The sequence below is a fragment of the Rissa tridactyla genome, chromosome 1 (genome assembly GCF_028500815.1).
Source record: "Rissa tridactyla isolate bRisTri1 chromosome 1, bRisTri1.patW.cur.20221130, whole genome shotgun sequence".
Lineage (NCBI taxonomy): Eukaryota > Metazoa > Chordata > Aves > Charadriiformes > Laridae > Rissa > Rissa tridactyla.
The window spans coordinates 65,972,239-65,985,711 of NC_071466.1; the positions used below are offsets into that span (position 1 = coordinate 65,972,239).

The window sequence follows — 13,473 nt, forward strand, 5'->3', positions numbered from 1 at the left end:
AAATGACAGCAGCAATTTTAAAAGCTTTCAAATTTGACAGATATTTCTAAGGTGAACCCAGGGGGTTGTGAGCTTTGGTAATAACAGGCTGTAGCCTGCTGACGATGTTCTTGCTGTTTCCGTCACCTTTGTCAGGACTTCCAGGAGAACCTGTGGGTTGGAGATAGATAAAATATGGATATAGACTGCAATAGGTGACCTAAATGCTAAGATATTAGGTTCCTTTTTTTTTTTTTTGGTGTCTTTTTAACCTTGAAATAAATAACTCACATAAGCTAGTTGGAGGTGAAGTTGTTGAGAAAAGCCGTATTTAAGTTTACTGTATGATCAACTGCTTTCTCCTAAGGTTAATTTTAGAGTGTTCAAGGTTAATTTTAGAGTGATCATCTTATGGTAAATTTTAATAAGCTTTGTTTTTATTGTAATTTTATCTCACTAACAGAAATTCAGGATTCAATCAGGTCTGTGCTACCAGTTTTTGATGACACGGCTATTTTGGCCTGGGAAGTAGCTCTGCTGGCAAAACCCCTGCTGCCTGCTGTGCTATCAGCTATGATGATAGAAGCAATATTTTTAGCTAAGCACGTGTTATTTTGTGAGATGGTGTTGAATCATTCTAGCAACATCTGTAGTATATACAGGTTTTAGTTACAGTGAGGGAAAATCACAACTTTGTATACAAGTGGGACAGACCTGACCACAGCAGTTTTCTCCCTGTGACCCAGCCAAAGCTCTGGCTTTGGAAGAGTTAATTCAAAATGGAGGCAAAACAAGGGATCACCACCATTGCCTAGTGCCCTGGGGTGTCCCCCTTGCAGCAGTACCTTTGGGCCATAGACCTGAATGGCTACTGCCAGTCTTCTCTAAATTACTGTGATTTACACCACCGTTTTTCCATGTCACTCAAGATATTGTCAGTGCATGTATTTTCAAGTAAATGATGTAAATTAGGATCCTTCTATTTGAAAGAGTAACTATAAAGCAGGAAGGAGTTGGATACTGTGAACTGAAAAAGAAAGAGGACTTTAGGAATAAATATTCTAAGAAAAAAAAAGGTGTCAGATGTAGCTATTAGGTAATGTGACCCACTTATTTTTAAATCTTGTTCCTCTGAAACGATCTAAGAGTCTACACCGCTTTTCCATGTGAATATCTGTCTTTTCAGAGTCTTCGAAAAAAGAGGTGCTTTGCCTGCCATATCACAAGTTAACTCAGGCATGTCATGTTTGACTGCTGCCCATTGTCACTTTTGTGTAAGGAGATAAGTTAATTTGTATCATTGTGCCTGGGCACTGTAAGAGGCACGCACTGGCATTTTTTAGGCCATTAGATTTGGGGCGTTAATATTTTTCAGTGGAAGCACAGACCGCATTAAATTTCACATATTTAAGAATGAAATGAAAGAGGGGGAGTTTGCCTAAATAAGAAGCTTTAAATTTATCAGTTATTAAATAATGGTAGGCCCTAGACTCATGAATTATTCTGGCTATGTCTACGGTGATAGAAGTATCTGCCCCACGGAGGGAACTGTGTCCATCCACAGGGATCTCATTGGAGTTTGACTTGGTGTCTACGCGGCCCAGAGACATGACCATTATTTTTAATACGGTTTTCCAGTTCAAGGTACCTCAGATAACAGGAGGGCTGTGCCCTTGACCTCCAGAGCAACAGTGCATTGGCAGAAAGCTGTCAGGGTTGCTGAATGCCTGGGCATGGATGTATAATAGTGGAGGGTACAAGGCCTGGTGGGAAAGTAGCGAAGGATTAGGCAGAAAGGAAGGGACCTATCTTGTCATGTGCTTACTTGTGCTGCTTGAAGAGCCCCTGAACTGGTTCCAAGCCTAGGGTCTGACTGATTTCTCCACAAAGAGAGAGAGCATGGGATAAAACTAACGTGTGTTTTGATCTGTGCCTAGCATTAAAGCTGGGACAGATGTCCTCCGGGGCTATAGGAGTACCTCTGTCAGCCTGTTTCATTGGTGGCTTGGTTTGTTTCATTTAAAGATAATGCTCTGTTGAATGGAGCTCAGGAATCAGCCTGACAATTCACATTACACTTTTAAATGCAGCAGAGAATCAATGGCCCAGTTGCTTTGAGGTTATGGTAATTTGATTCTTGGCTGCCTAAAAAAGTTATAAACTACGGGAGCTCTGCCAGGGACGATGGAGGCATCAACCCTATTCTCATCAGTGCTCTGTTCAAACAGTGGACATTATAGCTTGAGTGTGCAAGGCTAACATTCTCAAATTCAGCTGGTATGAAATTCAGCTGGTATGGTCTTTTTCCTCTCTTCATTTCTGCATTCTGTGAATGGCATAACACTTAGCTGTCCAAATGTTGCACATGTTTCCTTTATGGTTTGTTGTCTTTAATCTTTATGCAGCAAAGGTGGGAATGTATTTCCTAGAGTTCTTCAGAAAATGAGAAGATGAGGTTTGAACAAGTTTGACAGATGTTGCCAGTGATCGCTGAAAATATTTCAAGGATGGAAAAAGCAGTAGGATTACAAAACAGTTGTTTGAAAAGCCCATTAAGGGCATGACAGTTCTGAATAAGCACTGTCAACCGATGGGTAGGGCTTGCTTTGAAAGAAAGCATCAACTATTGCACTAGTAATGATGTGGTAACAGTATTACTACTGTAAAAGTGTTTGTTAGGTAAACAAGACAACTTAAAAGAATGATTAAATTACCACTAATAGTACTTAAAAAAATTTAATAAACTTAGTTTTAAAGTAATCATAGCAAAAGTGTTAGGTAAATATTTTTCAAAGACTGCATTCACCAAAAAATTATGACATCTTGCTTGATTTCATTTGTTGTCCTGATTAAGAATAATTTACCAGAGATTGTCATTCGTCTGTTCTCATGCGCAGCTGAGTTGTATAGTGGGTTCTTCCTAAGTACCTTTGGTACAATCTGAAAGTACAGAGTGACTACCGAGGAAAAAGAAAAGGGTACTAAAGAGGCATGAAGGTGGCAAGAATTCTAAGTGGCACATCTATACAGAGTTTAAGATGCCAGTGTTGGACCAAAGGTCTGACTATGGAGGGAGTAAGGGGCAAAAAATGACACTTCCTTAACTGGTGGAAGTGGAAGGGGTGGAAGTATGCTATTTCGCTTCCTTCGGTATCACTTTTGTTGTCCAGTGGTTCAGTTTCATGGTCAGCTCATGCCCAAACTTGCTGAAAGTAATGGCTACCCATTCTCCCTGTACATACCCTTTACACAGTGCCACATTCCCCTTTTCAGAAGGGATAGGCAAGGGAAGAGAGGTGGTGGGGTGGCCCTCTATGTTAGGGGCGGTTTTGAATGTCTGGAACTCAACACTGTGAATGACAGTGTTGAGTGTGTATGGATAAAAATCAAGGGGAAGGCCAACAAGGCAGATATCGTGATGGGAGTTTGTTATAGACCCCCTAATCAGGATGTAGAAACTGATGAAGTATTCTATAAGCGGCTGGCAGAGGTCTCACGATCATCTGCCCTTGTTCTTGTGGGGGATTTCAACTTCCCGGATGTCCGCTGGGAATACTACACAGCAGAGAGGGAACAGTCACGGAGGTTCCTGGAGTGTGTGGAGGACAACTTCCTAACACAGCTGGTGAAGGAACCTACTAGGGGAAGTGCCCTACTGGACCTGCTGTTTGTTAACAGAGAAGGTCTTGTGGGGGATGTAAAGGTTGGAGGTCATCTTGGACAGAGTGACCATGAAATGATAGAGTTTTCAATTCTTGGTGAAGCGAGGCGGGGAGCCAGCAAAACTGCCACCTTGGATTTCCGAAGGGCAGACTTTAGCCTGTTTAGGAGCATGGTTGAGAGTGTCCCTTGGGAGGCAGTTCTGAAGAGCAAAGGTGCCCAGGAAAGCTGGTCATACTTCAAGCAGGTGCTCTTAGAAGCACAGGTGAAGGCCATCCCCATGTCCCGAAAGACGAGCCGACGGGGAAGAAGGCCAGCCTGGCTAAATAGAGAGCTTTGGCTGGACCTCAGGAAAAAAAAGAAGGCTTACATTCTCTGGAAAAGGGGCTTAGCAACTTATGAGGATTATCAAGATATAACAAAGCTATGCAGGGGGAAGATTAGAAGGGCCAAAGCTCAATCAGAACTCAGCTTGGCCACTGCAGTTAAAGATAACAAGAAGAGATTTTTCCAGTGTATCAACAGAAAAAGGAAAACTAGGGAAAATATAGGTCCACTGATGAATGAGACGGGTGCCCTAGTGGTGGAAGACACAGAGAAGGCAGAGTTACTGAATGCCTTCTTTTCTTCGGTCTTCACTGATAAAGCCGTCCCTCACGCATCCCATACCCTGGAGGCAAGGGGGAAGGTCTGGAGAGAGGAAGATTTTCCCTTAGTTGAGGAGGACCGGGTCAGAGACCACTTGGCCAAGCTGGACATTCATAAATCCATGGGCCCTGACGGGATGCACCCGCGAGTGCTGAGAGAGCTGGCAGATGTTATCACTAGACCACTCTCCATCATCTTTGAAAAGTCATGGGGAACAGGAGAGGTGCCTGAGGACTGGAGGAAGGCTAACGTCACTCCAATCTTCAAAAAAGGCAAGAAGGAGGACCCAGGGAACTACAGGCCGGTTAGTCTCACCTCTGTCCCTGGGAAGGTAATGGAGCGACTCATTCTGGATGTCGTCTCCAAACACATAGAGGAACAGGAAGTTATTGGAAGTGGTCAGCATGGATTTACCAAGGGCAAATCATGCCTGACCAATCTGATAGCTTTCTATGATGTTATAACGGGTTGGCTGGATGAGGGGAGAGCCGTAGATGTCATCTACCTTGACCTTAGCAAGGCTTTTGACACTGTCTCCCATAACATCCTCATTAGGAAGCTGAGGAAGTATGGGCTAGACGAGGTGACAGTGAGGTGGATCGAGAGGTGGCTGAGTGACAGAACTCAGAGGGTTGTGATCAGCGGCACAGAGTCCAGTTGGAGGCCTGTAACCAGTGGTGTCCCTCAGGGGTCAATACTTGGACCAATTTTGTTCAATATATTCATTAATGACCTAGATGAGGGGACAGAGTGTATCCTCAGCAAGTTTGCTGATGATACCAAGCTGGGAGGGGTGGCCGACACTCCGGAGGGCCGTGCTGCCATCCAGCGTGACCTGGCCAGGCTGGAGAGCTGGGCAGAGAAGAACCTAATGAGGTTCAACAAAAGCAAGTGTAGGGTCCTGCACCTGGGAAGGAAGAATGCCAAACACCAGTATCGGTTAGGGGCGGACATGCTGGGAAGCAGCTCTGAGGAGAAGGACCTGGGGGTCCTGGTAGACAGCAAATTATCCATGAGCCAGCAGTGTGCCCTTGTCGCCAAGAAGGCCAATGGCATCCTGGGCTGCATAGGGAAGACTGTGGCCAGTAGGTCGAGGGAGGTCATTCTCCCCCTCTACTCTGCACTGGTGAGGCCACAACTGGAGTACTGTGTCCAGTTCTGGGCTCCCCAGTTCAAGAGGGACAGGGAACTACTGGAGCGAGTCCAGCGAAGGGCAACCAAGATGATTGTGGGACTGGAGCACCTCCCTTACGAGGAAAGGCTGAGAGAGCTGGGACTCTTTAGCCTGGAGAAGAGAAGGTTGAGGGAGGACCTGATTAATGTTTACAAGTACCTAAAGGGTGGGTTTAAGGAGGACGGAGCCAGGCTCTTTTCAATGGTTCCCAGCGACAGGACAAGGGGCAATGGGCACAAGCTAGAACATAGGAAGTTCCGTTCAAATACACGGAAAAACTTCTTTACAGTGAGGGTGACAGAGCACTGGAACAGGCTGCCCAGGGAGGTTGTGGAGTCCCCTTCTCTGGAGATTTTCAAGACCCGCCTGGATGCAGCCCTGAGGGATGTGCTTTAGGCAACCCTGCTCTAGCAGGGGAGTTGGACTAGATGATCTCTAGAGGTCCCTTCCAACTCTGAAGATTCCGTGATTCCGTGATTCCGTGATTCCCGGATTGTTGATCTAGTTGAAAACTAATCTTTGCCTCGTGCCAGTGAGAGGCCAGTGGCAGAAACATGCAGCCTGAGGCAGGAGGAGAATGGGATAATCCATTCCAGTAACAGCATGGTCTTAGCTAGGCTTCTGCAGTAAGTCATGTTTCTGCACATAGTGAACAAGTAAAGCCTTCCAGCGAGAGTTATTCCTGCTAAACTATATATAACAAAAATAGATGTTAACAGGAACAAAGTTTACACTAGCTCGCTGCTACTCCCCAGAGGAATGATTAATAGAAACATATACTGGTACTCTATCTATATCCAGCACAGCAGATGGCCAATGGTTAAGTTCTACATATGTTAGGCACTTTTTTTTGTGTTTTCTGTTACTACTAAAACTGGGTTTGCTGTGAATGAAATATTACCCAGCTCCTAAGTTACCGTCAGTAGCTGATCACTGGTGAGTTATTGATAGCCCTGAACCATCTGAATTCATCTTCCAGGCTCTGCTGTCACTTCAGATCTGCACTACTTTTGTCTGCAGCATATAAGGTCATAGATAGTTCTACATGCCAGAGTAGCTAGATGCTGTTCAACACAGCAGACCGTAAGTACTGGTTATTGCCGTACGTATCAAAATTCTTAACACATTACACAGCGCAGTTATTCAAAGCTAAACAAAACTGGAACATCTTAGGTAATTGTGACCTTGTCATTAGCCAGTTGCTATAACAGCTAAAAAAGTTAAAACAAAGCTCTGAGCGGCCCAAGACAAACCCAGAGTAAGTAAGCCTTAGAGCCCTAGTCCCACATGGGAGGTCAGTATAAGATTTGTGGCTGGTAACAGGCATGGCAATACTGTCTTTACTGGATTGTAAGTAGTAATCTAGTCAATACAGCCAATGGAGTGTGGAAAGCTATTCAGCTCACCAGAATCACATAGTTAAAATTGTAACATCAGGCATGTGTAAAAAGCTACCTTGAGTATTATCTTACTGCTGAGGCTTTATAACTTCAATGCTTTTTAAAATACTTTTATTACATATGAAATTGGGTGTGAAATTCTGCTTTCAGTAGCTGATAATTTTGTGTGTCAAATCTAAAAGCTATCAGAGAATGGAGGGACCTGTTTATATAGACAAATGAAGGGCTTGAGAGTTTACTGAAAATTTTACTCTTAATTTTTTTTTGTAAGTAAACATCAACTTCCTGGCTTAAAGCCTGCTTTCAGTCTCCTCATCTTTTCTGGAGAACTCTCTTCCATGAAAGATTACAAATAAAACAAGTTTTAAAAGAAAGTCTTGTGAAAACTGCCTTAAAAATTGCCTTAGTTAAGAGATATATAGCATATCTGGAATATAGTTATCTATGACTTTGTGTCCTCATTAGGCAATTCATCCCAAATTACTAGCAATACCTATAGTAGTTCTATTGAAAGGAAATAATGAACATAAGGTGAATATTTTCCTACTGACCAGTAAAGTCTTAAGTGAATGACTGAGGTGCATGTTAGGGAGTGGGGTTTTGCTTCTGTCATCTTCTTTTCTTTGTTTTCTTTTTTATTGTGTTTTGCAGGGGGGATGAATTCAAGGGAAGAGGAATGGTTTTTGTTTGTCTTTACATGCAGAGGAATGTAGCACATAATCCTGATTCAGAACAAACACTTTTGCCCAGTTGAAAGGAGAGTTTGCATCTCTTGCCCGGTAGTTTTTGTGACATGAATTTCCTGAAGCACTGATTAAGCTACGTGCAATAATGAGGAAAAATAAACTAGACAAAGAAACGAACTACAGAGCTTTTATCTACTTTAATTTGTCATATGTATGTGACTTGATAATTTGTTTATGGGCATAGCTATTTGATATTCTACTTTAAGATCAGAGTTTATGTATTAATTCTTTATGCTGTAATCTTGGTCTGCATTTCTGGTGGGGGTAAAAAACAAGGCAAAACCATTCATTCTTACAAATTTTAATCTCAGATCCAGAAATTGTCTGTCATTTTTTGGTTTCAACAGCAAGGTGTTGCTAAATGGATCTGGAAAGGCCTAGCTTCTCTTTAAGAACCAAGTCTTTGGGGGTTTGATGGAAGGAAGAGACTCAATTAATTGCCCATATTTTCTATATCCAAGTAGCCACAGGCTCTTTCTGTCACTTGGTTACTGTTTTAGGCTTCAGATGAAATTCTTGGGGATTATTTTTAGAAATTCGATTTCCCAGCCCTCTGACCTTCCCGTGTGTCCTGTTGCTGGCAAAAGGGAGAGATCTTCGTCCTCTGTCTTTGCTTAGAAGGACCTTCCCAAAAGCCAGTTTTGGTGAGACTGAGACTCTTAATGTTCAGGTGAAATCCTTGTGGACTGGCAGAATGAAATTACTTTCAGAGCCTTCAGAAATCTTCTGTGATATGGAATTCTTATTTTCTGGCCTGTTAAAGAAATGGCATAACATAGGAACATTGAAAATATTAACTCTTGAGAAGGATGTAGTTGCACACCTATTTAAGGAGGGAGGATTTACAATAAAGTCTTCACTCACTATAACCTGAGGTAGAGGAAGCATCTTCTTATGTGGTCAGCAATTTAGCTATTAAAAGAAGGAAGGAACTTACTCCTGAACCTTTATTTTTAATGTTCTTTGTCTGGATGAGGACAATTGTGTACTTAAGTATTGTATTTGTGGATCTGAGAGCAGAAAGAAATACTTTGCTCTTTGTTGTTCATCCATTTTTCCAAGGTTATGAAAATTTGTAAATATTTCTGCACGCCCCTGCTCTGCTTTAGTGCTTTTCATCTTGTTTTGCAGTTGTTCATTTCATTTACTCCATGTTACTTAATGTTCCACTTCTACTTTTGGTGGAAATGCTGGGGACAACAGTGACTTCTAATAGTAGTTAGCTTCCAAAGTGTCGTTTGCCAGAACATAAATGTCTTTTACAGTTATGTAAATTAAATGAAGCAAAACCTTTGGTGAGGAAAAATAGGTACCATGGAACTATTTATAAAGTATGAGTTTATACAATGGTTTGGAAGGATGTTTAATTTTCAAAGTTTAAAAAGAACAAAAGATTAAATGGATTTGTATAACTATTATAAATATTTTTCCAACATAGCAGTGTGTTTACTATGTATGAAGTATTTAGTAATAATGATGCCAAGTTTTTCCTAGTCTGTCACTTCAATTTTACAGGCGTACAAACAGTTAGCCAAATTTTCTGTCTTAGGCTGAATTTTTCTAGGGCACCTGGTCAAAAATCATTCAACGTATTCAGAAAATATTGAATGTGTGAATTGACAGAATCTAAAAAGAAGACTGACCCCTTTCAAATAGGTAAACTGAATGTTTGAATGCTGTAAGAAGTTTAAATGTACAGTGAAAATGGAATTAAAAGATATTATAGAGAGAAAGAAAACATATACAAGAAATGCATGGATAAGGAGGAGATGGTGTATGTGAGTCTCTTAACAGATTCACAGAAGTTAGAAGAGCCTTGAGACAAATTTATGGCCCTCCTGTAGGACAGACACTGCAGTGGAACATATTTCTCGGGTACTCAGACCTTCAAACTTCTATGTAGACCTTTGCACAACTCTGTCTAGGAATGTTAACTAGGAATTTAAACCAGGATTTCCAGGTGATGGAGGCAGAACCAGCTGTGTTCCTACACAGGAAGCATTATTGGCAGTTATAAGGCATCCCTCCTGGAGGGAGGCCTTATAAAAGGGTTCTTGCTACCAGTTTAGTGAAGACGGGGTTACGATGCTGGTGTGGGTTCCCCTGATAATGTCTGGCATTGTTACTGTGCAGTTCTGCTCCAGAAATGAACACTGGTAGCATGAGTTAGTCAATGCTTTGATTTCAAGTGAAAAGGTTATAAAGGCAATAAAGACCATGGGGAAAAAGTGCTGAATTTTCACACTCGGGTGAGCACCACCATGAAGGGTTGTGGTTTTGTTTGCGTTTATAAGCCTGCTTTCATTTGAAATGGTTTTGATACATGTAACTGGGAGTGGAGCTTGACTCCAAATATCATTTTAAGAATTATGCTGCGTCAGTGATCTGGCAGTGCACTGGAAAGGTTAAATTGAGTGCAGATCGTTTAGCTTTGGTATGATGATTAATTTCAAGTGATATAAGTTGTGAACACTAGTTTCAATTATTTACAGAAAAAGCCAACAAATCTCATGGGAATTCTACAAAGTAAAATAAAGCTGGTTGACTGTGATTTTGCTCCCAAATGAACTAATCAGGTGACTGTGACCTTGAGACAGGGTCTCTCCTCCAGCTCCCTTCTCCTACATACAGAACTGACATGCTTATCTGTCTGCTTGAGAAGTCCTTGATACTGTTCATATTTAACATCATTATTAAAGGTCCTTTGCTTCCAGGCTTAGCCATTAAATTAGATGAGATGGGAAATGCTGACATGATAGTTTTACAAATGTTATCTGAGTGGTTTGCATATATTATTAATTCTCTTAATGAAGATGATGAAGAATCAGCCTATTAACAGCCCAGAATTAGCTATATTGCTGCATTAATTCTTGTTCCTCTTTTCTTTGATATTTCAGTGCTACGACTATTGAAAGATGGTGCTGACCCTCATACACTAGTTTCCTCAGGAGGCTCCTTGCTCCATCTGGTAAGAGTGACTGAAGATTAGTGTTAGTGACTGTGGATAGATGTGGTGGGATACTGAGTAGCAGATTGGGCTTATTAACAAAAAGAAAGGTTTAGCAATAATTTTTTATCTACACTGCCCTCCATGGAGATTATGATTGCATCCAGCTGTGAGTGTGAAATGGCTGTTTGCAAATTGCATTGGATCATGTCATAGGAGTGGTAACTAACAAAGTAGAATGAAATGTTTTATTTATAAATTATCTGTGCAGTAAGAAAAAGCAAAGGAAATATTGCTTGATTCCGCAGATAGAATTATATGGTTCAGAGAAACACCATGATGTAACATTTTTCCTTTTGTTTCTATGTGTATTTTCTTGCACCAATTTCCTATATGTTGATATTTAACAAATTATCTGCATAGCAATTTAGATTAAGTAGCTGGAAGATAAAAGGAAAACAGCTTGTACACAATCACCAAAACCGGACATGTGTCGGAAAGGTTGACAGGCAAACAGAAGGGAGACACAGCAGAGGTAAAATTTTGGCTTTGCTAAAGCCAATGGCAAAACTCATCATAAATTCCTAGGTCTTATGATCCTTTACTTTGGTCTGTGGTGCTTCAATTGTAGACATGCTTTCTCTTCAATGTGAAAATATTTTAAGATATTTGGATCCAACTTTGTTGCATAATCTTGCTAAAATAAAAGTGACTTCACAAATACATGGGCATAACATCTAGTGAAAAAATCTACTGGAAGAGTATTTCATTTTAGAACAGTTGGATTAAGGTTCTCATAGAATATACACAAAATAGAGCAATTTCTTGACAAAAAGAAAAGAATCCTGTAATATTATTGGACGCCAGCACACTTGCAACCATGCTCTTGCAAGATGTAGCGTTTCCCTTGTGTAATTAATCTGTGTTTTGCATCTTCCATGGCCATACTACTTACCAAGGACTTTGGGAAATAGAGGCCTAGGTAAGGGGAGGGTGCAGGAATGAGTTGAAAAAGAGAAAGTTTAAGTTCTCTTTCCTCTCCTCCAACTATTTGCCTGCTGCAAAGTTGCTCAATCACTCTTTAAAAATGCAGCCCATAGGAGATGTTATCTTCGGGATTCCCAAAACTGAGGCATCTGAAATCTTATCCTGTGCTGAAAGCCCTAGCAAACAATCAGTGTGGCTGATGTGACATCTGTCTCACTGGCATTTTAAAATAGGAAAAAGATAGATCCATCTTTAGGGATTTTAGGTTGCTTTGTCTGGTTTAGCTGATGCACTTTTTAACTGCGGATAAAATCTGCAGTTGAACTCTGTCCTTTTACATTTCTTGATCTTCTGCATTATGTCCCAATTCATGGTCACGTTCAGTATCTCCACTGGTGCCTCCTGCTTCACAGGCACACATGTGCTTCAAAAGGAGGGAAAGCTTCCTGCAGTAGGACATTTGCAATAGGGTAACCTGCTGCCTCAGTTTGGTCAGAGTTACTTGTAAGTAACTCTTAAGTAAGTTCATAATTCATCTACAGGAAAATGCCAGTCCTATTGGAGATAGGGGCAAACCTGATTTCAATGAAACTTGGATTTGACCCTGATTTGGGAGCAGTACAGAGAGGAGAGTCATGATACAGGAAAACAGATAAGTTTATTTTCCTGCAACAGCTCAAGTAGTAAGTTAGCATACATCTTTTTTATATTTTTAAAGACCACTCAGATCCATTCTGACTACTAGTTTTACCACTATAATTCTATGTAAGCTGCTTCCTCCAAAGGGGAGCCTGATCAGTGTTTATTCTTTCCAGTTGTAGGGTAAATGTTTTTATTCCAGAATGAATGGAAAGTGTATTTATCTTCACATTTTACTTAAAGTCTTATTCATTATATAATTCCTTTTTCTTTTTACATTTCTGTTAACTTCCAAAATGTGATACATTTCTAAAAAAAAAATAACTCAAATGTGACACTTCATAAAGATTCTGTTGTTATCTCTGTAGACAGTATCCCAATATGGTTGAATCTCAGGGAAGCCGTGGGAGCTCATTAGACTCTCATTAGATTACACTAGAGAAGTACCAAAAAAGAGAGTACTTGCCTGAGTTGCCCATTCAGGGCACATAGTGTCATATCAATTCATGCAGACAGTCCCCCAGCCTGTCCTAGTAAGGAAGTATATGAGTGCCAATTTTCTCCTGGAACTTTGACTGAGATTGCTGAATTGCTTCACAAAACCATTAAACAAGAATCAAGGAGCAGCAGCAATTAAATCGCTGCTACAAATCTAGGCTGTTTTCAAAATGGTAACAAATCACAAAAGGCTCTGTATCTATTATTAAATACACAAAATGATTCAGTGACATCTGTCATTTGTTTTGTATGGAAGCTTTCTAGAAATTTTTTTGCTTAACAATGCCTTGAAAATCTGATTGGTATGAGATTATGTTGATCTGTATTATAAAATGTCTTATCTCTGATTCGTTACAATTTGAAGATTGAACAACTCAATGTAAGGTGTACTACTATGCAGCAAAACAAAACTGTCTGTTTCTAGAGCTGTCAGATAAGTTACAAGTTAAAGGAAATACATCAGAACTTAATTTCTCTTCTATAATTTAATGGTCAGTATGTTTGGAAATCATTTAAAGAAGGACTGCTTTTTAACCTTATAGAGTTTAATTTTCATTTTCTGAGTTATCTATATTTATGATCGCACTAGTACATGCAGCTGCTACATTCGCTTGGATCTCTCAGCTATGTCTTGACTTCACAGTGGAATCCAGTTAAGCACTTTTCCTTCTTCCCCTTTTCCTCTAGCGTCCTGGCTTCCATAGCAAATTAATACAGCAAACTGGATGCCATGGTGTGGTTTCATGTGGGATACAGACAAAACAACATAATTATTTAACTCACTCACCAATTATC

General features: G+C 40.6%; 1 protein-coding gene across 2 annotated transcripts in view; it reads left to right on the forward strand.

Moving 5' to 3' along the window:
- The window catches only part of MYO16 (myosin XVI), a 327,046-nt gene that overhangs the window by 41,251 nt on the left and 272,322 nt on the right, over positions 1 to 13,473 (forward strand). For both annotated transcript variants that reach the window (XM_054193468.1, XM_054193479.1), the window contains exon 3: positions 10,505 to 10,575. In XM_054193468.1, coding sequence (XP_054049443.1) covers positions 10,505 to 10,575 — 71 coding nt within the window. The remainder of the gene's footprint in view (positions 1 to 10,504; positions 10,576 to 13,473) is intronic.